The sequence below is a fragment of the Siphateles boraxobius genome, unplaced genomic scaffold (assembly GCF_051911475.1).
Source record: "Siphateles boraxobius isolate OS27281-9 unplaced genomic scaffold, OSU_SipBor_1 48, whole genome shotgun sequence".
NCBI lineage: Eukaryota > Metazoa > Chordata > Actinopteri > Cypriniformes > Leuciscidae > Siphateles > Siphateles boraxobius.
In genome coordinates this window covers 1023625-1045124 of record NW_027509119.1, presented here as the reverse complement: position 1 = coordinate 1045124, position 21500 = coordinate 1023625, and the positions used below count along the sequence as shown (strand labels likewise).

The 21500-nt window shown below is 43.1% G+C and overlaps 1 protein-coding gene across 1 annotated transcript in view; it reads left to right on the top strand.

The window, feature by feature from the left end:
* Positions 1–21500, top strand: part of LOC143710809 (uncharacterized) — a 56992-nt gene that overhangs the window by 11941 nt on the left and 23551 nt on the right. The window contains exons 6-14 of the mRNA XM_077202001.1: positions 6441–6585; positions 6698–6870; positions 6953–7081; positions 7163–7348; positions 7433–7677; positions 13705–13847; positions 13917–13982; positions 20389–20460; positions 21134–21353. Coding sequence (XP_077058116.1) covers positions 6441–6585; positions 6698–6870; positions 6953–7081; positions 7163–7348; positions 7433–7677; positions 13705–13847; positions 13917–13982; positions 20389–20460; positions 21134–21353 — 1379 coding nt within the window. The remainder of the gene's footprint in view (positions 1–6440; positions 6586–6697; positions 6871–6952; positions 7082–7162; positions 7349–7432; positions 7678–13704; positions 13848–13916; positions 13983–20388; positions 20461–21133; positions 21354–21500) is intronic.

Here is a 21500-nt window from a genome sequence, read left to right as displayed (position 1 = left end):
TCGAGGCCTGTGCTCGTCCAGCCAGGTGTAGAGCCCCTTGGAAGCACGTTAGACGCGGGTCTTTTCACGTGACCAGGCAGGTTTTTGAATACCAGTGGTTTCTGCCTTTTGAAGTGTGATGTGGTGTTTGAACCCCTCCCCTTCCTTATGAAACTAAACATACCAAGTAATCTCTGCTTAACTTGATTAGTGCAATGAATCTTTTAGCTAAATAGTACAAACAACTAATGTTGTTTAGAAATAGCAGGTTTTTACAAAACATAAAAGAATAAGTAATGATCACTCGTAAGTTTAATTAGGAACAAAATCTGGGTTTACAGTGTATATCTACTAAGAAATTAAGTGTTTTCTTCTACTACACTTGCATATTGATGTGTCAAAGCTTACAGACATGGACTAAAAGCAGACCCGTCGCTATGGGCGGGCCATAGGGGGCCGGGCCCGCCCCAAAAAATGCTTGTGCCCCCCCACTTGAGGCACAGATAATTTAATTTTAATATTATCATAGTTGCTAATTTTGTGTTGCATTCTTTATCATTAAAACGTTAAAAATATAAAGAAACAATGGTGTGATTTTATTTGATTGATGGGAACGTTAGGCTACGTCGGCTACGTGACGTACAACTAAGCCGCTCAACAGTTACCACGCATTTTTAAAAGCTGTTTCAAAACGTCTCAGGTTACGTATGTAACCCTGGTTCCCTGAGAGGGAACGAGACGCTGCGTTGAGACGCGGTGGGAACGCTCTGCGTGATTGCGTCGTGAAGCACGTGTATAATCAGTCCAATGGAAGAGCGAGACGTCATAGGCGGTGACGTCATAGACCAGGAAGCTATAAAGCACACCAGAAAACAGACCGCGACAGCTTCTGAAAAAGCCTGAAGCAAGTCGATCAGGGCATGCAGGAAGTATGGCGGGAGAACGCAGCGTCTCGTTCCCTCTCAGGGAACCAGGGTTACATACGTAACCTGAGACGTTCCCTTTCAAGGGAACTCGAGCTGCGTTGAGACGCGGTGGGAACCCCATACCCACTACGCCATAAGACAAATGCCCGTTCTGTGTGAAGTCCTTGCGCACACTAGAAGCAAGCAACCTAGCCCCGGGAGTGGAGAGGTGTAGGTCATAAAATCTGACAAATGTATGAGGTGAGGACCAGCCTGCCGCATTACAAATATCCTGAAGGGAAACACCCGAAATTAAAGCCTAGAGGCAGCCATACTCCTAGTAGAATGGGCCTGAACAGCCACAGGTGAACGCTGTCCGGCCGCTTCATAAGCAAGTGAGATAGCCTCAACTACCCACTTGCTCATTATCTGTTTAGATGCAGGGCAACCTATCTTAGGTTACCCGAAGCAGACAAATAATTGTTCTGATAAACGCCACTGAGCAGCTCTGTGGACCTAAACATCCAAAGCCCGGACAGGGCATAACAGATTTAAGATTTTCCTGATCTGGGGTATTAAAGGTGGAGGACAGAAGGCCTGGAGCACAAATGACCCGCACATTTAGTAGGGACCTAGAAATACAACCCGATCTGGGGTGAAGAAATACTACCACTCACCAGGTGCAAATCCAAGTACGTGCAGGCCTCAGCCTCATGTACCACGGAGAAGACGAAATTAAGGATCTCTCCTCAGAGATAGCCCAGCAAAGAAATATTCATTACAGAAATCAAGTACTGTACCAAAAGGGCAGAAACGAGATTCAGAAGGCGTTCTCTGCACCAGGCAGAGAACAGCATATTAGTCTTCTCGTGGAGGGAGCTCTAGACTGGAGTATGGTCTCGACGACCTCGGTCGAGAAACCTGAATCTATGAGCTGGGCCCCCTCAGAGGCCGAGCCCACAGTATCCACAACTCCAGAGCTCCCAGGAGCAAAGATATCGGGAAAAGCGTATAGGTGTAGTGGCAACCACACCTATTACATTACATCCAGTCCAAGCGGAGCTGGATGCGTGAGGGAGAAACACAAGGGCAATGCATTGTACAAGCGATGCGAAAGGTCGACTTGTAGTTTGACCGAAGTTCTCCCTAAGAAGCTCCACCACCTCGGGGTGAAGTCTCCATTCCCCGGGCCACAGCCCCTGCCTCAACAGGATATCTGCTCTGATATACGAGACCATCAGTGTGTTGTCCGGACCATTCGCCGACCAACCACTCATGATTGCCCCCGACTTGTGAGGGAAACATCCGTCGATAGCATTATGCGTCGACAAGAAGCCCCCAAGAATGGGCCTGGGCGAGGAACCAAGGTTCTTCCACATGACCGAGGCACGAAGGCATAGCCGCGTGACCTTGATCATGCGAAAACGGATTTCCCCTGGGAGAAAACCCCTTGGTCCCGAGCCACCACTGCAGGGGTCTCATGTACAGAAGGCCAAAAGTAACTACGTTGGACGCAACTGCCATGAGCCCCAGCCAAAGACCGTTCACCGAGCGGCCACTCATGACCGCCCCCCATCCTGTGAGGGAAGCATCCGTCGATAGCGTGACGCGTCGACAAGAAGCACCCAGCACTGGGCCCTGGGCGAGGAACCAAGGTTTCTTCCACATGACCGAGGCACGAAGGCATAGCCGCGTGACCTTGATCATGCGAAAAACGGATTTCCCCTCGGAGAAAACCCCTTGGTCCCGAGCCACCACTGCAGGGGTCTCATGTACAGAAGGCCAAAAGTAACTACGTTAGACGCAACTACCATGAGCCCCAACAGTCTCAGAGACTGTTTGCAGTGAGTGACTGACCTAGTTTTACATTCTTTACGGCTGTGAGAATCGCAGAAATACGTGCAGGAGACACACACGTGCTTGCATTGTTGTCGAATCCCATAATACACCTAGAAAGTGGTCCTCAAGCTGGGAGGAGTACACTCTTTTTGGTGTTGAGCCGCAACCCCAACCTCCTTATGTGGGACAGAACGACATCTCGATGTTGAACTGCCAAAAGCTCGGACTGAGCTAAAAATCAACCAATCGTCGATATAATTTAATACGCGAATGCCCTGGAATCTCAGAGGAGCCAGAGCTGCATCCACGCATATTGTAAAAGGTGTGGGGTGATAACCTAGGCCGAATGGAAGAACCCGATACTGGTATGCTTCGCCCCTGAAAGCAAACCTCAGGAACCTCCTGTGATGAGGATGGATAGATAAGTAAGCGTCCTTTAAGTCTATTGTGACAAACCAGTCCTCGGACTGAATCTGTGACACAATCATATTTAGCGTAAGCATAATATGCTGTTTAATTGACGCAGGTCTAGAGTAGGACGCAACCCCTCATCCTCTTTCGGAACAATGAAGTAATGGCAGTAAAACCCTGACTGTCTGCCGGGAGGAGGAACCCCTTCTACAGCTCCTTTTGCAGAAGTGTCAGTACTTCCTGCTCCATAACCAAAGCCTGCTCGGGGTCAACCACAGTGGGGAGGACCCCTAGAAATCTGGGCGGACAAGAACCGAATTCTGAACCCTTTCCTATAGTGTGCAGGACCCACCGAGAAATATGTGGCAGTAGTTTCCACGCTGCCAGAAATTCTACTAGGGGAACCAGTCTCTCAAGACTGGCCTCTGGATTTGGTTGAACAGTCAGTACGGTGCCCTGAAGCGGCGAACCGGCAGGGAACAACCGAACTGACCGTTCTACGACCCTCCTCGGAGGATCGTATGGGGACGCTGACACCTCGGTGCCCTGAACGGCGAACCGGCAGGGAACAACCGAACTGGCAGCGCTGCGACCCTCCTCAGAGAGTCGCACCCCAGAGGGCGCCGGGGAGAAACGATTTCTCAAAACCGTCCCTGCCCCGGAGGAGCCCTCAGAAGCTTTATTAGAGATGACAGTCCTCAGATCTTGCCTCCCTTTAAATAACTTCGTTCCAATGACCCTCCTCGGAGGATCATTGGAAAAAGCAGGCACCTCGGCACCCTGAAACGGCGAACCGGCAGGGAAACCGAACTGACTGCTCTACGACCCCCCTCGGAGGATCGTTTGGGGACACTGACACCTTGGTGTCCTGAACGGCGAACCGGCAGGAAAACCGAACTGGCAGCGCTGCGACCCTCCTCAGAGAGTCGCACCCCAGAGGGCGCCGAGGAGAAACGATTTTCTCAAAAACCATCCCTACCCCGGAGGGGACCACCCTTTAGAAGCCTGATAGCCTTGGCATCAGGGCTTCCTATTGTCCAAGCTTTTTTTAGAGATAAAATAGTCCTCAGATCTTGCATATCTCTAACTGGCTAGACTGCTACCGCCACCCGAGTCCCCTTTGATTGTGGAGGAGCCCAAATGGCGATGCTCGCTGTGCTGCGAGGAGCTTAGTAGACTGAGACTGCTCCGCCCAGCAGTCTCAGGAACATAGATTGGTGAGGAAGAAACCTCTGGAACGCCGCTGAACGGTTTATTCTTAGTTTCTTGAAAGCGGAGCATCCAGAAGAACAGACATAATTTTATCTTATTTTTCTTTACTTTTAAATCAGAAAAACGTATATATATATATATATATATATATATATATATATATATATATATATATATCAGTCCGTGGCCACCAGCAGGAAAACAACCGAACTGGCCGTGTGCGACCCTCCTCAGAGAGGTGCCACCCAGAGGACGCAGAGGAGAAACGATTTCTCGAAACCGTCCCTCCCCAGTATAGTTTATCTGTTTTTGCACGACGCAATTCTCGAATAGCGTCAGTGCTGACAACCTCACATTCATCCATGTCTTTATAATTTACCCACCAGCGTTGCCTAAAAAATTTTTTATTTAGATGGCTGGTGGGTAACGTCGGGGTTAAAAATTATGACGCCGACTCGGGAGAGAGAAAGCTAGCAAGCGTCTCTTTAACCCGAGGCACTGTCATACCATGATACTTAATACCCATAGCATTACTATAGTTAGACGTAGGGCATTAAACACATAACATAGAAACCGAGTTATTCCACGATCTTGACACCTCAGTGTGGTGTGGAGATAGGGAAAAACGGCAGTCCCCGACGAGGAGGCTGAGATACAGAGTTTTTCTGTTTTTAGATTTATTTCATCTAATAAACTCCTTATTTTCACTCTCATAAAGTTCAGCTGGCCAGAAAATATTTAACTAGCAACAACACTAGATAAACCTCCTTTTAAAGCTCCTCTTTATTCAACAGAGTTATGAGCTGACTTATTTATTCATTTATTGAAAACTCAAACATCTGCCTTTTCTTAATATCTTTATTTGTTTTGTTCTCTTTTTCTAAACAAAACACTAACGATACCAATTCCTCGGAACTGGAAATCGCCAGCACTGGATCTGGCAGGTGAAAGCTGAGATAGGGCAGAGCCCGTCCCAACCCCCGCTGTCAGATCCGTTTGCGAACCCCAAAATGCGAGTCGCCGCTGTGCATCGGCAACAGCGGGACCCGCGCGGGGAGCGCGAACCGAACCGTCCTCCTCGAAGAACGCCCGGCGGGAGCGGAGCGTCCTCACGGACAGCTTCTCGCAATGCTCACAGTCAGCCCCCTCGAGAACTGACTGTGGCATGCTCCACTCCCAAATAGTAACAAAAAGCTGATGTGTGTGTCCCCACCCGTGATATAACGTGGGCAGGGAACAACACAAAAGCTGCTTGCTCTCTTTTGCCATAATATATATATATTGCAACTTGACAGACAACAATAAATATGACAAGGACAGAATACACAGATCGCTTGCTGAAGGCAACAGAAGCTGTCGCGGTCTGTTTTCTGGTGTGCTTTATAGCTTCCTGGTCTATGACGTCACCGCCTATGACGTCTCGCTCTTCCATTGGACTGATTATACACGTGCTTCACGACGCAATCACGCAGAGCGTTCCCACCGCGTCTCAACGCAGCTCGAGTTCCCTCGAAAGGGAACGAGGTTTCCCCGGCATACTCGCTTCAGTTCCTTCCGAGTGGAAGAATACTTCGACGAGGAGGTTCTGCTCGGAGAAACGCCGCCTCCAACTGTACTGACAGGAGGGACTGGAGAGAGGACAGCGCTGCCTCCACTCAAAGTACCGGTAGATTCAAAGTCTCTGTGCGAGTGTATGTGCGTGCGTGTGTATGTCTCATGGCAATGCATATCTCTCTGTTGACTGCTTTAAAATGCAATCTTTGAGAGATGCTTCTGGTGTTACATCTAATATGTTGTATAGTCAAGTGTTTTATGGATATTCATAACATTGCTTCTATGTAATGTGGTGTAGGCTATAGGCGACCTGGTCATATTGCGGTTGGTTATATGTTTAAAAGTGATGATTACGTGCTGCGCGACTAGAGTTGATTATTATAAATATACGTAGGCTGTAGGCTAATAATAATTGGGCCCCCCCCCCCATGCATTTCACATGCCCCCCTTAAGACTGAGGTCTGGCGACGGGTCTGACTAAAAGACACAAACTCAGATATTATTCTCTTAACGTGCCTGTATTTCTTCTCCTGTCTTTAGCTTATATCTGATGCGACTGCAGTTGGTCAGAATATCAGGGAAAATCCAATGGAAATTATTGTAAATGTGAAGGACCAAAATGATAATAAGCCTGTTTTTACTCAAAATCCATTCAATGGAAATGTTCCTGAAGCTTCTGAAATAGGTAGGCGTATGATGCAGTTTCTCAATGAAATGGTTATTAGCAGTTTTTTTTCTTTTTCAAATGCCTCTTCAGTTTTTAAACCGAATCAGTCTTTCTTCTTCTCTCACTGAAGGCCATGAGTTTATGACAGTCACAGCCACTGATGCAGATGATCCAAACACTCACAATGGTATTGTCACTTATTTAATCGTCAAGCAAGATCCAGAACTGCCAAAACCAAATCTGTTTACAATCAACCCTGTTACCGGAGGAATTCGTGTGAATGCTTTAGGCTTGAACAGAGAGGTGAGAAATTATGAATTGATCTTGCATTGGTGAAGAATAATTTCATGTAAACAAACTCACCTTAAAACATCTTTCTTTTCAGACATTTTCCAGATATACTTTGTTAATTACGGGTACTGACATGGAAGGAAATGGTTATGCAACCACTGGCACAGCTGTTATTACTGTGACTGACAGCAATGATAACGCACCTCAGTTTGAGCAATCCACGGTAATGTATATTAATACATTCAGAGTTAAGCATTTTTACCTGTATTAATACTTATTTACACCATACATCTCTTTGTTTTAGCACACTGTATCTGTCCCAGAGAATAAAGTAGGGGCTGAAGTGGCCAGACTTGCAGTTACTGATGAAGATGAACATGGATCTCCTGCCTGGTCAACCAAATGTAAAATTATTGACGGTGACAGGAGTGGGTTTTTCAGTGTTAGTACTGGACCCAGCCAGCTAGAGGGCATCATCAACACTGTAAAGGTACTGTGTGTTGCTCATGTGTTTCCACAGGCAATTGGTTGTGATCATGTTCCTTTAGTAAAAGATGCTTTCTTTTCCATTCAGCCCCTGGACTTTGAGAAGAACAAGCAATTCATTCTGTCTGTGATTGTTGAGAACGATGATCCATTTATCGGTTCTTTGGCCACTTCCACTGCCACAGTCACGGTGATTGTACAATATGTTAATGAGCCTCCAGAGTTTAATCCAAAGGAGAAGGTTATTAACAAACCTGAAGATTCACCAGTTGGTAGTGAACTGGTTACTTATAAAGCCTCTGATCCAGACATTGGAAAATCACAGAAGATAACGTAAGATTTCATTATTCCATTTTAAAATTCTTTACAGATTTCTAGATCTGAAATCGTATGTTATTTTATATGTACGTATGTGTTACGAACCTTGAAAGGGCAGATACAGCAACATTTATATACTGACGTACTGCTGAAGGTGAGATATGGTGGAAAAATACATGACAGGCTCTTCTTGAAGGGAAAAATAAACTGGACTTTATTTTCGACAAGCCGAAGCCACTGAATCCAGTCAAAGAAACAACAATAAGGTGTGCTATGTACAAAAATAATTAAGGGAACAAACAATAAATGGGAAAAAGAACGATAGCGGCGCCAAAAGAAAGAACAAAATATAACAAAACAATCCTTAATCTAAACCTAATCTAACCAAAGAAAAATGTAGAAAATAAACCGAAAGCTTCAGTGCATCCGATGTGGTGCCGAATTCTGACCCCCACCAAATTATTACCCCCCCAGTATGGTAGGTTTAGGATTAGTTGTGGGGGAGGGGTTAGGATTAGGGATGGGGTTAGGATTAAGCCTAGTTCACACTACATGATTTTAATCCCGATTTAAGACCGATTTGCAAATCGTTGAGCTCGCCGACAGGTCAGGGTGTTATCGCGTGCAAATCGCGGGGGATTAGCGGGCGATGAGCGCTCGCCAATCTGTTAGTATGAAAGAGCCAACAACGCATCAAAGACCCTCGCAGACGCCTCGCAGGCGCGTCGCCGAGCCTAGAAAAATATCTAGCATGCTAGATATCCAGAGCTGTTGCACGACTCAATCTCACTGATGTCATGAGCGACAGCCAATCACAGCAAGGCATGAGTTGAGGTCACCGGGTAAATACGTGATTTTTGCCGTCAGCTAAACATAAACATGCAGCTACATCTCCGATATAAACATGCTGTAGGCTACTCACCTCCAACTCTCTCTGTAGCACAGACCTGCTCTTCTCGTATGCAGATCCACTCTTTCGCCCATACTCTCTTATTTTTTCTTTTTTTGCCTTTTTTCTCAGAGCAAATCATCGCGCAAACAGTTTGCAGCACTAGTTTCTGTCTGACATCCATATTCGCGTGTTGTGTTGTTCTTCGCTGTGAATCGGCGCGCGTGCTGTATCGCAACAAGATAGACATTAGACAGATAGATTTGTAGACAAGATAGAATCGTTGGGTGACAGAGTTGTTGTCAACTCGTGTAGTGCGTTACCTCCTGTTGCGAATCAATCACGCTGTGTCGTGTGGTGTGAACAGCTCAACACTTGAACACTCCTGATTTCTCAGAGAGCAAGTCATGTAGTGTGAACCGCACAGTTCAGCCCGACGTTTTAAAATCATGTAGTGTGAACTAGGCTTTAGGCAGTCAGATACTGATTTCAACGAGGGGGGTAATAATTTGGCAGGGAGTTGAAATTTTTGCACAACTCCGGCACCTTAACTAAACTACCTAGTAAAACATAAGTACAAAGAATGGCGCTCACCTCTTACCTAGTGTGTCTAGACAGTCATTTGCTACGGGTGCAGTGTATATCGCGATATACTGACCTGCGTTCTCTTCCCAATTTATCTGTTGTTAAACGATATCTCCGGGCAAATGAAAAGGTAGACATGCATCAAAACTAAGCTCACATGACATGTCTTAATACTGAAAGTACAAAGAACAAAACAAATAGCACACCACCCAGTTCACAGGCAAAGCCATACACATACTCATTCCGCTACAAAGAGCTCAGTTCACTATAGAAAACTAATTTCGCTGCAGAGAGAAAAGTTCGCTACAGAAAACTCAGTTCGCTACAAAGAGAAAAGTTCGCTACAGAAAACTCAGTTCGCTACAAAGAGAAAAGTTCGCTACAGAAAAGAGAGCATGAATGAACACGCCATCGTTTTAAAACCAGCTGGGCGGCCTCCGACTGGTGCTTAAGCAACGCCTTAATAATGACTGATGATGACTGACGTCCAACTCAGCCAATCACAGCAACCTGCGAGCAGAGAGAGGGAGCTAGAGACAGATAGAAGATAATGAGCACAACAGCCGTGCAAAGTACACTAACGTGCACAGAACAATGAAAACAAACACAAAACGCGCATGGAACGTAACACTTCCCCCCTTAAGAACCAACTATATGTGGGATAAATCGAAAATATAGTTGTCAAACAATTATCAAATGCCACAATAAGCAACTCTAGATAGTGCGTCAGCTATCACATTTTAGACGCCTTCCTTTAGTTTGATTACCAGATTATAACCCTGTACAATCAGAGACCAGCGCATCAAACGTTGATTCTGATAATACATATGCGACAGAAAGACTAGAGGGTTATGATCGGTACACACGGTGACTGGAATATTACTCGATCCGACATGTACATCAAAATATTGCAGAGCCATTAAAAGTGCTAGTGCTTCCTTCTCGATCGTCAAATATTTCAACTGATGTCTGTTAAACTTCCGTGAAAAATAACAGATAGGATGATCAATACCATCTTTACCTTCCTGAATTAGGACAGCTCCAGCACCAACAGCACTGGCATCCACATCGAGTTTAAAAGCAGAGTCACAGTCTGGTGCGACTAAAACAGGTGCATTACACAGAAGAACTTTAATTGAGTGAAAAGCATGCTGACATTCATCAGACCATAGAAACGTTCGGGATGGACTAAAAAGTGAAGTCAGCGGGTGCACAATCGTCGAAAAGTTTTTGCAAAAGCCACAATAATAGCCAGCCATCCCTAAAAATCGACGGAGTTCACGTCGAGTGGTTGGCGCAGGGAACTCTGCTATATCGACAACTTTTGCTTCTACTGGACGCACTTGACCTTGACCAACTTCCTTCCCAAGATACGTAATAGTGGCCTGACCAAATTCGCATTTAGCTAAATTTAAAGTCAACGGCGCTTTCTCAAGACGCTCAAAAACTATTCGCAATAACGACACATGTTCCAACCAATTGGTGGAATACACTACTAGGTCGTCTAAATATGCGTTACACTTAGGCACCCTAGCCAACACTATATTGATAAGTTGCTGAAAGGTGTCTGGTGCGTTACGCATTCCGAAAGCCATCACGGAGTATTGAAGAAACCTATCCGGTGTCACGGATGCCGACATGGCAGAAGCACGATCTGTAAGAGGAACTTTCAAGTAACCTTTTAACAAAACGCCTCCTTGATTACCTGTTTACTCGCTTCTTTTGGAATAGTAATATTAAAAAAATCTGCTATTTCAAATAAATCTTTTTTCCGACAACGGTTATATGCTTCCCAAGAAGCATATAATGTGAATGCAATTAGATCAAATTCCATATCCTACAAAGACACTCCTCCCTCATCAAAAAGTGAATCAGCCAGGCAAACAAATGTGAGAAATGCAGAAATAAAAAGCACTTACCACAAATAATTGTCACACACAGGGTAGACAAATTTTCAATACTACAAATCAACAAGGGACGAGCCCCCATTTACTATTACGTTTTCCTGATTGGTCTAGGGGAGAAAAGCAACAGCAAAAGAAAGTGGATGGTGGTGAAATGAATGTGCAACAGCATGAAGCCACCCCATCTCCAGACCCAGAATTGTTTCACTATAAACAATTCTCTCATTAAAGAAAGTAGTTTTTATTTACAAATCAAACAAAAGACAAAAAAGGGGTCTTAGATTCAGAAGGGGGTATTGCCAAAACAATAAACATAATCAATCTAACTCCTTATTAACCAAACTACTTAAAATAAAAGAAAAGAAAAACAAGAGTACAGCAAAATAAGCTAACTCCCTTGCTAACATAAACAGGAGAAAAAATTAGTCAAAATAAATGGCACCCACCTCCCTACTAACCCCAAAATAAATAAATAAATCATTAACTTGCAAATTGCAAGTAAGAGGCAAAACAGATTAATTAAACCATACCATAAATCAGGGGTGGGCAATTAATTTCGACAAGAGGCCACATGAGAAACTGGGGTGGTTGCAGAGGGCCGGACCAATACACTTAACTCAGTTCTGCCCAATATATTATTTCTCTTTATAAAAAAAAAAACAGTAAATGAAGGAAATGAATCACTATTTAATAAACATTTCACAAAAACAGTTTTGAAATGTGCATTTTTTGCAGTGTTTCAAAAACTAGCATCAAAACTTTTTATTAAAAAAATTAAGTATTTCAAAGACCAGCATCACATTAACTATCTAAAAAAGCAATAAATGCCCCCAGTGTTGTTTGTTTGATTGTTTCACCCAAGTTTTTTTTTTCTTGTTCAGTGAGAGAAATCTAGCCTGTGTTGGGCTTTAACAAGTGCACTGAAGTCAGGTTGCATATCTGAGGTGGATATGCGAAGGACAGCACACAAGTGATCATCACTGAGAGAGGATCTGTATCTGGATTTGTTAAACCTCATCACTGAGAATGTTTGTTCACAAATGTTGGTAGATCCAAAGAGAACCAACATCCTCTGATGTTCACTTAGTTCAGTGCTCTTGCCCTGATGAAGTTAACTATTTTAGTAACAACATCAATAACATGACTGATTTTTAGTACTGACTTGCACAACACCTCCTGGTGAATAATGCAATTCAAAAATGTCAATTTCTGTTCTGGGTTTATTTCAGTCACTTTATCTTGCATCCGCTTCAAAAGTGCAACATTTTTCCCTGTCAGATTTGGACAACCATCGGTTGTAACACCTGTCAGTTTGTCCCATTTTAGTCCCATTTTAGTCCCAGTTTGTCCATGGATAAATTTACCTCTGTGAACAAATCACTCCCTGTTGTAGTCCCTTTCATTGACCCCATAGCTGCCAGCTCCTCCGTAATCGCAAAGTCTTTCGTTATCCCACGTACAAACGTATAGCCCACGTACAAACGCACAGCTCTCGTCCAGAGCCAAGGAGAGATAGTCAAAATTGTCCACTTTGTTTTGCAGCTGAATCTCCAGATTTCCCGCGATGTTCTCGACTTGTCTCGTTACTGTTCGCCTGGAGAGAGACACATTCGCAAATGCGTCTATTTTTCTCAGGGCATATTAGCGCTGCAGAGTCCACCAAATATTCTTTGATAAACTCCCCATCACAGAATGGCTTACTGTTTTTTGCGATTTTGTGGGATATCACAAAGCTGGTCTTGACTGCTGCATCCGTGGATCCGTGAAGCTTGTTAAAAAGTCCTTGCTGCTTCTGCAGCTTAGCTAGCAACGTGTCAGATGTCCGTGCCCGCTCTGCGTCCGACAGATTCTTGTATTTTTCTGCATGTTTAGTCTCATAATGGTGATTCAAATTGTAATCCTTGAGCACAGCTATCTGTTCTCCACAAACTAAACACACAGCTTTACCTTTGACTTCAGTAAATAAATACTTAGAAGTCCATGCCTTGTTAAAAACTCTACATTCTGCATCAATCTTTCTTTTTTTAACGTTAGCTAACATATTTCAAGGCTAACAGCAAACTCACATTTCTTGAAAGGTGTGCTGCATGATCGCGAACACATATGAGTGAAGGTGGATCACAAACACTGAAAAAAAATCAGTTGCCTTGACTTTTAAAACAGCAGTCAATAACTTTTGGCAGTTAATAAACAGAACTGCACGTGTCTTGCGGAAGAACATTGCAGCCGGAGCTACTTCTCTCATGTCTATGACGAGTCACGCAGGCACTGGGCTACTCTGCAGCTGCAGTTAACCCGACTAGCATAAAATAGTCAGAATATAAACACTGATTATAGATGTACCATAGTGATTCGGGATAAGACCAAAACACGGTTTGTAAAATTGATTCATGATGTACTCGCTCAATGTATAATTTTTGTAAAATTTGAACACAAAAAAAAGTTATGGACTCCAGCTTTAATTAACCAAATACCTCACGCTGGCCGGTCAGAGCCTGATGTGGTCGTACAATGCCCAGGTCTGCCATAAATCAGGGAAATTAACACTCACTTCTAAGCTTCCCCCCATAGAAATCTACGTATCAAGGCAGTTGTCAAATCATAGCATAGCATTATTCTTGCTGAACATTTCTAGTTTTAACCTGTATGTTTGGTTCCTTCCAGGTATAAAATTGGCAGTGATCCTGCCGGCTGGCTGAGTGTTACTCCAGACACTGGAATTATTAAAGTCAAGAGCTTCATGGATAGAGAATCTCCCTTTGTGAAAGATGGCAAATACACAGCTATAATTTTGGCCGTGGATGATGGTAATTTGTTTCCTTTTTTAAGAGAATAATTCTTGCTGGCCTTTTTCTGATGTCTGTGCTTGTGTGCAGCTGAAGATCCAGCAACTGGCACAGGAACCCTGGTAATTAAATTGGAGGATTCAAGCAATACATTCTGTCTGCAATGATTCATCTATCAACCCTTTTCCCACTTCTGCTGTGAAGAAGTAAACAAGGTTAAATCCGAAAGAGAAGTTTATTTTATAGTTGAATTAGATGACATAAATGACAGCACGCCCTGATTATGTTTAATGCATCACCAATCTTTCTTGAAGATCTTCAAGTCCCCCTGTGGTGAAAATCTTACTTTTAATGTTTTTTATATGTCTATGTGGTATTTTTAATATGCTTTCAGACAAATAATGTGCAAATTCATGTCAACACCATTGCTGAGTATTTTCTCCATAAAACTGCAGTTTCACAGGAAAAAAAAAACGTTTAAATGTCATTTTGGTGATCAAAGATGAGTTTTAATGGATAAAATAATTGACTACAGGGGGCCTTTAATTCCATTAATGGTATTAGATGATTAGTTCATTGTATTTGATAGATTTCGATGTTTTCAATAAAACATTTGCAATGGGTTTTTAAAAGATGTTTTCATGCATGTTTGGCCTGTGTGTTTGTTGCATTTACAGTGAATAATTTTGCAACTGATTTGTGTCTATTGATTCAAAGATTTGAAAAACTTTGTTTCTCCCATCACTCGCTCCCTGCGTCTGCTAACACAAATCTCTGCCATTCCTTCTTTGACTTAAAATAAAGTACTTCCTTAGGGTAAAACTACATTATGCCCTCTAGGGGTTAGGATGAAAAGCATAGCAGTTTGTTAAACTGTTACAAGCGTACACAATGTTCGATCCTGTCTATCTCAGAGAACTGAGGTTACGTTAGTAACCAAAAAGTTCCTCTTTCGATAACTGTTTACTCACATTGCGTCGATATTTGACGCTATAGGAAATGCAATCCAATAGCGCTGTGTTATAAGCACGGGACTGTTCAAGCCCAAAAGACCTTTCACACTGTCTATTCCTCTCTGGTGGGATGAGCTAGCAACCTCTACCCAAACTGCTGAGACCATCACATCTTTCAAGAAGCAGCTTAAGAAACAGTTTCTGCAACCACAGCATTAAACCAAGGCTCTCATGCACTTAAACTTTTCTTCACTGCATTTCTGCTTTCTTCCTAATCTAGTAGTCAGATTAACCAAAATTGTATTATATATATATATATATATATATATATATATATATATATATATATATATATATATATATATATATATACATGTTTTGTTGACTCCTTGACGAATTCCTCTCTTGTAAGTAGCTTTGAATAAAAGCATCTGCTAAATGCATAAATGTCAATGTAGTAATTGTGTATCACATTTTTCCAACTAACATCAAAATATTATGTTTTCTTTTCTTTTTATGATTTAATCAAGTCCAATTTACCAATGTTCTGGGATTATTGTAAAATGCCTATTATAGGTCTGTTAAAAAAAATAAAAAAACTTAACACAATTTAAGAGTTATTTTAGTTAACACAACACAAACCAAACCTCTGAATCTGTGAAATGGATCAGTTTTCAAACTGTGTCACAAGGATTATGGGATACAAGTTAGACATCTTCACATGCAGGTCATAAAAACAGAGTTATATCTTTAAGCGCATGCAATTAATATTGTACTGTTTATTAATGTATCTATTTGGCACTCGTAGAGTATCTGTACCTCGTTGTTTATATAAGGTCTATAACCATCTGATTTTAAGTTATAATGCAAAAAGTAGAAGTAGTAGTAAAAAAAAATCTGTACAAATTTAACAATGAATGTATGCTATAGTTAATTCTGCTATGTTTAAATCAGAGATCCATGTGAAGGAAGACAAATGGAATCAAATACAGCATTTTACATTGATCAGTTTGGATTTTTATACTAATAGGTTCAAACCTTGTAAAATCAGTACCAAAACAAATAATAAATAAAAAAAACTGTAAAGCATGTGTAACAAGAAAGAATCAGAAATGCTGCAATACTTTTTTCAACTTGTCTTTGCATATAGTTGTCACAGTTCATAGCAGGAATACACACAAAGATGATGATGATTCAGGTACAAACAATCTTTAATAAAATCTAAAGGAATCTTAAGCAGAAGGCAGGAAGGCAAACAAACACCATGTAACATTAATGAGACCGGACAACTAGAACTGAAAACACAGGAACTTAAATACACAGGCAGACGAGGTGATTAATGACGACACAGGTGAATTTGATGGTAAATCAAATTAGTGATCATGACAACAAAGGAGAACCGGGAAAACTGAACAAAGGAAACAGGAACTGATGAATGCAAACGTCTAGGTTACTTATGTAAGACCCGGGAACAGAGACATTGCGTCAATACTGACGTAGTGGGGTCTCACCTGGAAGCCCAATCACCTCAAAGTGGTAACAAAACAAGCCAATGAATATTGGCCAGTGAGATTTGCACGCCGAGTCTCGTGACTCGGCTGTGTAGCCAGTGCTGAAGTGGTCTCATGTGCATCAATCTGAGTAGTATGACCGCGGATGCCATATGCCCCAGAAGCCTCTGAATTTGCTTCAATGAAACTGTTGTCTTCTGCCTGAATGTATTCAGACAGTTCATCACCGACTGTGCATGACATATTGACAGAGTCCCAGTTGAGCTGAACGTCCCTGTGTTCACATAACTAATCTCGGGAGAGGGCCAGGTTGAGGATGTGAATGCCCTCCTCCCTGAGCGGGGCAAGGGCAGCTTCCACGACCTTGGTAAAGACACAGAGAGACAGGTATCAGTACCTTGTACTGATATGCTCGACCTTCGAACGCAAAGTGTAGAAACGGTCAGTGTCGAGGCAGAATCAACACATAAAAGTATGCATCCTTCAGGTCGATCACTGAAAACCAATCCTGGGGGCGAAGGCACATGAGGATGCATTTCTGCGTGAGCATCTTCAACAGGAGCTTGTGCAGGGCCCGATTCAAGAAACGCAGATCAAAGATTGGCCGCAACCCCCTCGCTTTTTTGGGGTACTATGAAGTACGGACTGTGAAATCCTGACTTCATCTCGGCTGGAGGGGCCGATTGCGTCCTTTGCCAGGAGGACTGCAATGTCTGCACACAGAACATGGGCGTCTTTGTCTGCCACCGAGGTAAACAGGAGTGAAGCGTTGTCCTCACCGTCCCCTGGAACAGAGCAGTTCCTTCCATCTCTGGGCCACCCGTCTCAGGGCGGGCTGCGTCGCCTTCCGGGATGCCTGCGGTCTTCCTGGAGCCGGAGCAGCAGCAGGTTGAGCTGGGAGCCAGCCTGTGGCGGCTTGGTGGCAGTGTAATGCCGGGCTAATATGTGCTTTATGGCCTCCATCTGCTTTTGGACTGCCGAAAACTGCTGGGCAAAGTCCTCGAACAGTGTCGCCAAAGAGGCCGGCCTGGGAGATGGGGAAGTTTGCGAGAAAGCAAACTTTGTTGGCGTCCTTCATCTCAGCCAGGTCTAACCAGAGATGACACTCCTGGACCACCAGAGTGTACATCGTCTGGCCGAGGGATTCCTGCACCAACCCCGGCTCAGAACTACCCTTGTGCAGCTGTTTGAGAGCTTTTGCCTTATGGACCTGCAGGGTGGCCATGGCATGCAGGGCGGAAGCGGCCTGTGAAGCGGCGGAGTAAGCCGGAGTAAGCCTTAGCAGCCAGAGCTGCCGTCGTCTTACATGAATGTGGACTTGGACGGGGGGCGCGGACGATTCCGCCAGGTGGCGGCACTTTTCAATTTGCACCGCGATTGCGTTCTCCACCTGTGGAACATCCACGTAACCCTTGGTGGCCCCGCCATCGTAGGTAGTGAGAGTGGAGGAGGAAGAAGAACGGCTTTGGGCAGTAAAAGGTACCTTCCACGTCTTCTGAACTTCCTCATGTGGGAAGAAAGGCACTGGGGCGTGTGCGGCTGTGAACCGCGCCACACCTAGGAACCAATCATCCAACCGCGAGCGCTCAGGACAGAAAAGGAAAGCATGACCGTAAGCTCTTAATCCGATTCCACACAAGCTACAAGTCGAAACTGGATGGGAATTAAGAGTCTGTGAAGGTGAAACTAAGACAACACATACAAGACTAGGGGTGACAATAGTAATTTATTTGTGGAAAAAAATTCAAGGGTTCAAATTCAAGGGACTTTTGTTAACTCAATAGGATACGTAACCAGTGTGTGATTGTGGTGCTTCATTTACAAATACATCAAATCTCTGCAGTTTCTGCACCAATAATGTGCAACTTTACATTTTACATATGAAACATCTAATTTGTTTAAATTACACATGATGCTTCATCTGTCAACAAAAGTTTATTTATGAACTCTCCATGCACACAGTGCCTCATTTACAAAACAAAATGCTCCGAACAAACATATAATCCTCCAACATGATCCGAGTTGTGTCTGACTGAGAAAATAATTCATGTAATTTGAAAGATGTAGTCATTTAATGGGGTGGTATAATGCCCTTTTCACAAGATGTAAAATAAGTCTCTGATGTCCCCAGAGTGTATATGTGAAGTTTTAGCTCAAAATACCCCACAGATATTTTTATATAGCATGTTAAAATTTTCACTTTTTGAGGGTGATCAAAAACGCCCTGTTTTTGTGTCTGTCCCTTTAAATGCAAATGAGCTGCTGCTCCCAGCACAGGGGTGGAGCTTCAAGAGGTAGTGTCCTGAAGATTTCAAAAACTTTTAGCCTTTTATGTTCAAACCGGAGTATGAAAGATGGAGAGACTCAAGAAGAAGTGACGACATGTAGACCACATTTCTGAATGGTTAGTTGACGAATTTATGTAGCCTATGTGTAGTTATCTTCTTGTCATTGATTAGCATATTCTGTCATGATAATCTATATATTGTGTTCCCGAGGGGTGGGGTTTATGTAAATTTTAGGGTTAGTGATGTCACTAAAAGAAATAGCTTTTTAAAGATGAACTGAACTGAAATTTGAGTAAAGGTAATATAACAGATTTATTTGATTCTCATTAGTACAATTATTAAAATGGCAGAATTTGTTAAAAGGGATAAAATGGTATGTAGAAAATGTTGTTGTCAACGGGCACCGCCATGTTGGATTTCAACATTCGGCTATGTCACTGGCTTGGTAGGCTACTCCGTTGCAAACCAACTCTAGCAGAGCTAGCTTCTCTCTACCCCCTGTCTAGTCGACAAAATTATTCTAGTCTTGATTCCTAGTGTTTAATCCTAGGTACGAGACAGATGTGTTGAAAACGTCAATGAGAACATGAAGCGTCTGACATCAAATGTTTTATTTAGCTACAAGTCCAACGCATAAGTTACTTGACTCCTTGATATTCGGCTGAGGGGAAAAGATCCCTGATGTAGTTCACTGCACAGGATGGGAACGGAATCCTATTCCTCCTTCCCAAATCCCCCCTCGCCCAAAGAGTGAACTACCGCTGTACGCTGTTAACCTAAACATTCTGAGAAAACGATATAACAAGTTAGCCTAGCCTAGCCCAGTCGCCAATTCGTAAAATACACTGTTACATACCAGCTACTTATGGGGCGCTCCAGCGTCTCAGAGATAGCATAGCCACCTCCAACACGTCTCTCTCATTGCACAGCAATCCGAAATGAACGGTGCATGGTGATGCATTTTCGCCGATCAATAAATGTTCCAGGTTGAGCTCTCTGCAACAGATCGACTCCGGTGCAGTGTCCATGCTCCGGCAGCACCCACACCCACACCAGTCACTTCCCCCAAACGACCCTGTACTGTAGGTGGAGCCTGAAACTGACCGACCTCCATGTGGTCGTAGTCAGATACTACTGGCCTGTCCCTCACAGGCTCATATGCATAACCCATGCCATTAAAATTACTCATTCTCGTGTGTGTACTGTATATAGGACCTGCAGCTGTTGCCTATATACCTTAGCGGATCCTACCATGTCAGTGACGTCATTGAAATTGCCAGCGTTCGTATACTAACAAACGCAATTTTTGTGTTGTTTAAATATTTTAGTGTAATTTACTTTTAATTGTCATAAACAACACGTTATCAACATTTTTTTTTCAGTTCAGTTCATCTTTAAGGATTACAACAATCGCTTGGTAGGGGCTACACCACATTCCACACAGAATGTTGTGTAGTCACTACCAGCCGTTTTTTGTAATCCTTATAAAGCTATTTCTTTAAAAGAAAATATCTCCCTTTGCTTTGAACTTTAAGCATCGAGACTTTGCAGATGTTGTTTATGCTCAAACAGCAATATTACTTTAACAAAAGTTAAAAAAGTTAAATCATAATCAACCGCCCCTTTAATACAGTTTGTGGGGAAACAATGGAAAATGATCCACAGTTTAGCCCACATATACTGCTGTTGTGCTGGAAGTGATTAAATAATCAAAATGTAAATTTCAAAATTTGTGAATGTTACAAATTTTAATATGTTTCAAATTAGGTCCTTTTGTGTGAATCTGTGGATGAGTCTTCATGTTCTCCAGGCTTTGAGTCGGAGTTGCTGGTTTTTAAAGTGTACAGAGATGACCTTCACCAAGGGAAAAGACTAGGAAGAGGTAGGCTGTGTTCACAAATCTCTTTAAATAAAACACTGAAGCAACTGAACATTGAGAGTTTTTGTTTAAATATGTTTATTATTAGGCTAAATAAGTAAATGAGGAAAATCTATGTAATCTATGTAAAATCTATGCTAAATCTATGTAATGAGGAAAATTGGGAAAATCCGCCATTGTCACACTAGTTCTGTGGCTGTGAGGCGTGACATGACCCAGGATCCTAGGGATCTGATGTTGAGCTTGAGACGAAAGAGACTATAGAGAACGAGTAGATGGATTTCTCCCTTTCTTTTTTGTCCTCACCGGACTGTTTGAAGTGTATTTCTCGATGGAGTTAACAATGCCGAAAACTGGAAGCTTGCTTGTCTTTTGGTTGGAAATGATGTTCTTTCTACTGATTGGTAATTCCTTTATGGCTGATAATCAGGCAAGTTACAGGCAAACTATAGCAGTGTTGCAGATGTACCAAGATGATGTCATCAAGGATAAGGATGAAGGCACTTCCTTAACTCCTGAGGCAGTCAAGGAGCTCAAACGAGTAAATTACTTGTTTCTCTGATTAACTAAGCATATGGCTCATGCCACTGGTCGTTCTATGGCAGAGTTGGTGGTGACTGAGAGACTTTTGTGGTTGAACCTCACAGATACCTGAGAAAGAAGTCCTTTCTGCTAGATTCTCCTGTTGCTCAGTTGGGGTTTTTCAGCGACCCAGTGAGTGCTGTCATCGATAAGGTTCCCCGGCGGGCTCAAGAGTTTGTTCTGCCTGTGAGCCGATCTCGCTTCAGCTCTCAAGAGCATCCGAGCAGCGAGGTTGTCTGGACTCCCCCAAGAAGAACTGGGGTGACCGGCTTCACTAGTTTGGCCTCACCCCCTCTTAAACGCCTGTACCTGAGGTTGGTATCTAAGACTTCCTGATCTGCATTGCAGGCGAGCCGTTCCTGATCCTGATAAAATGGGTGTGCTATCCATTAAATGGAGTCATCACAATGTTCAGCATTCAGAAAATTGGTCCAAAGATTGGTCCGGTTCCCACAACGCGC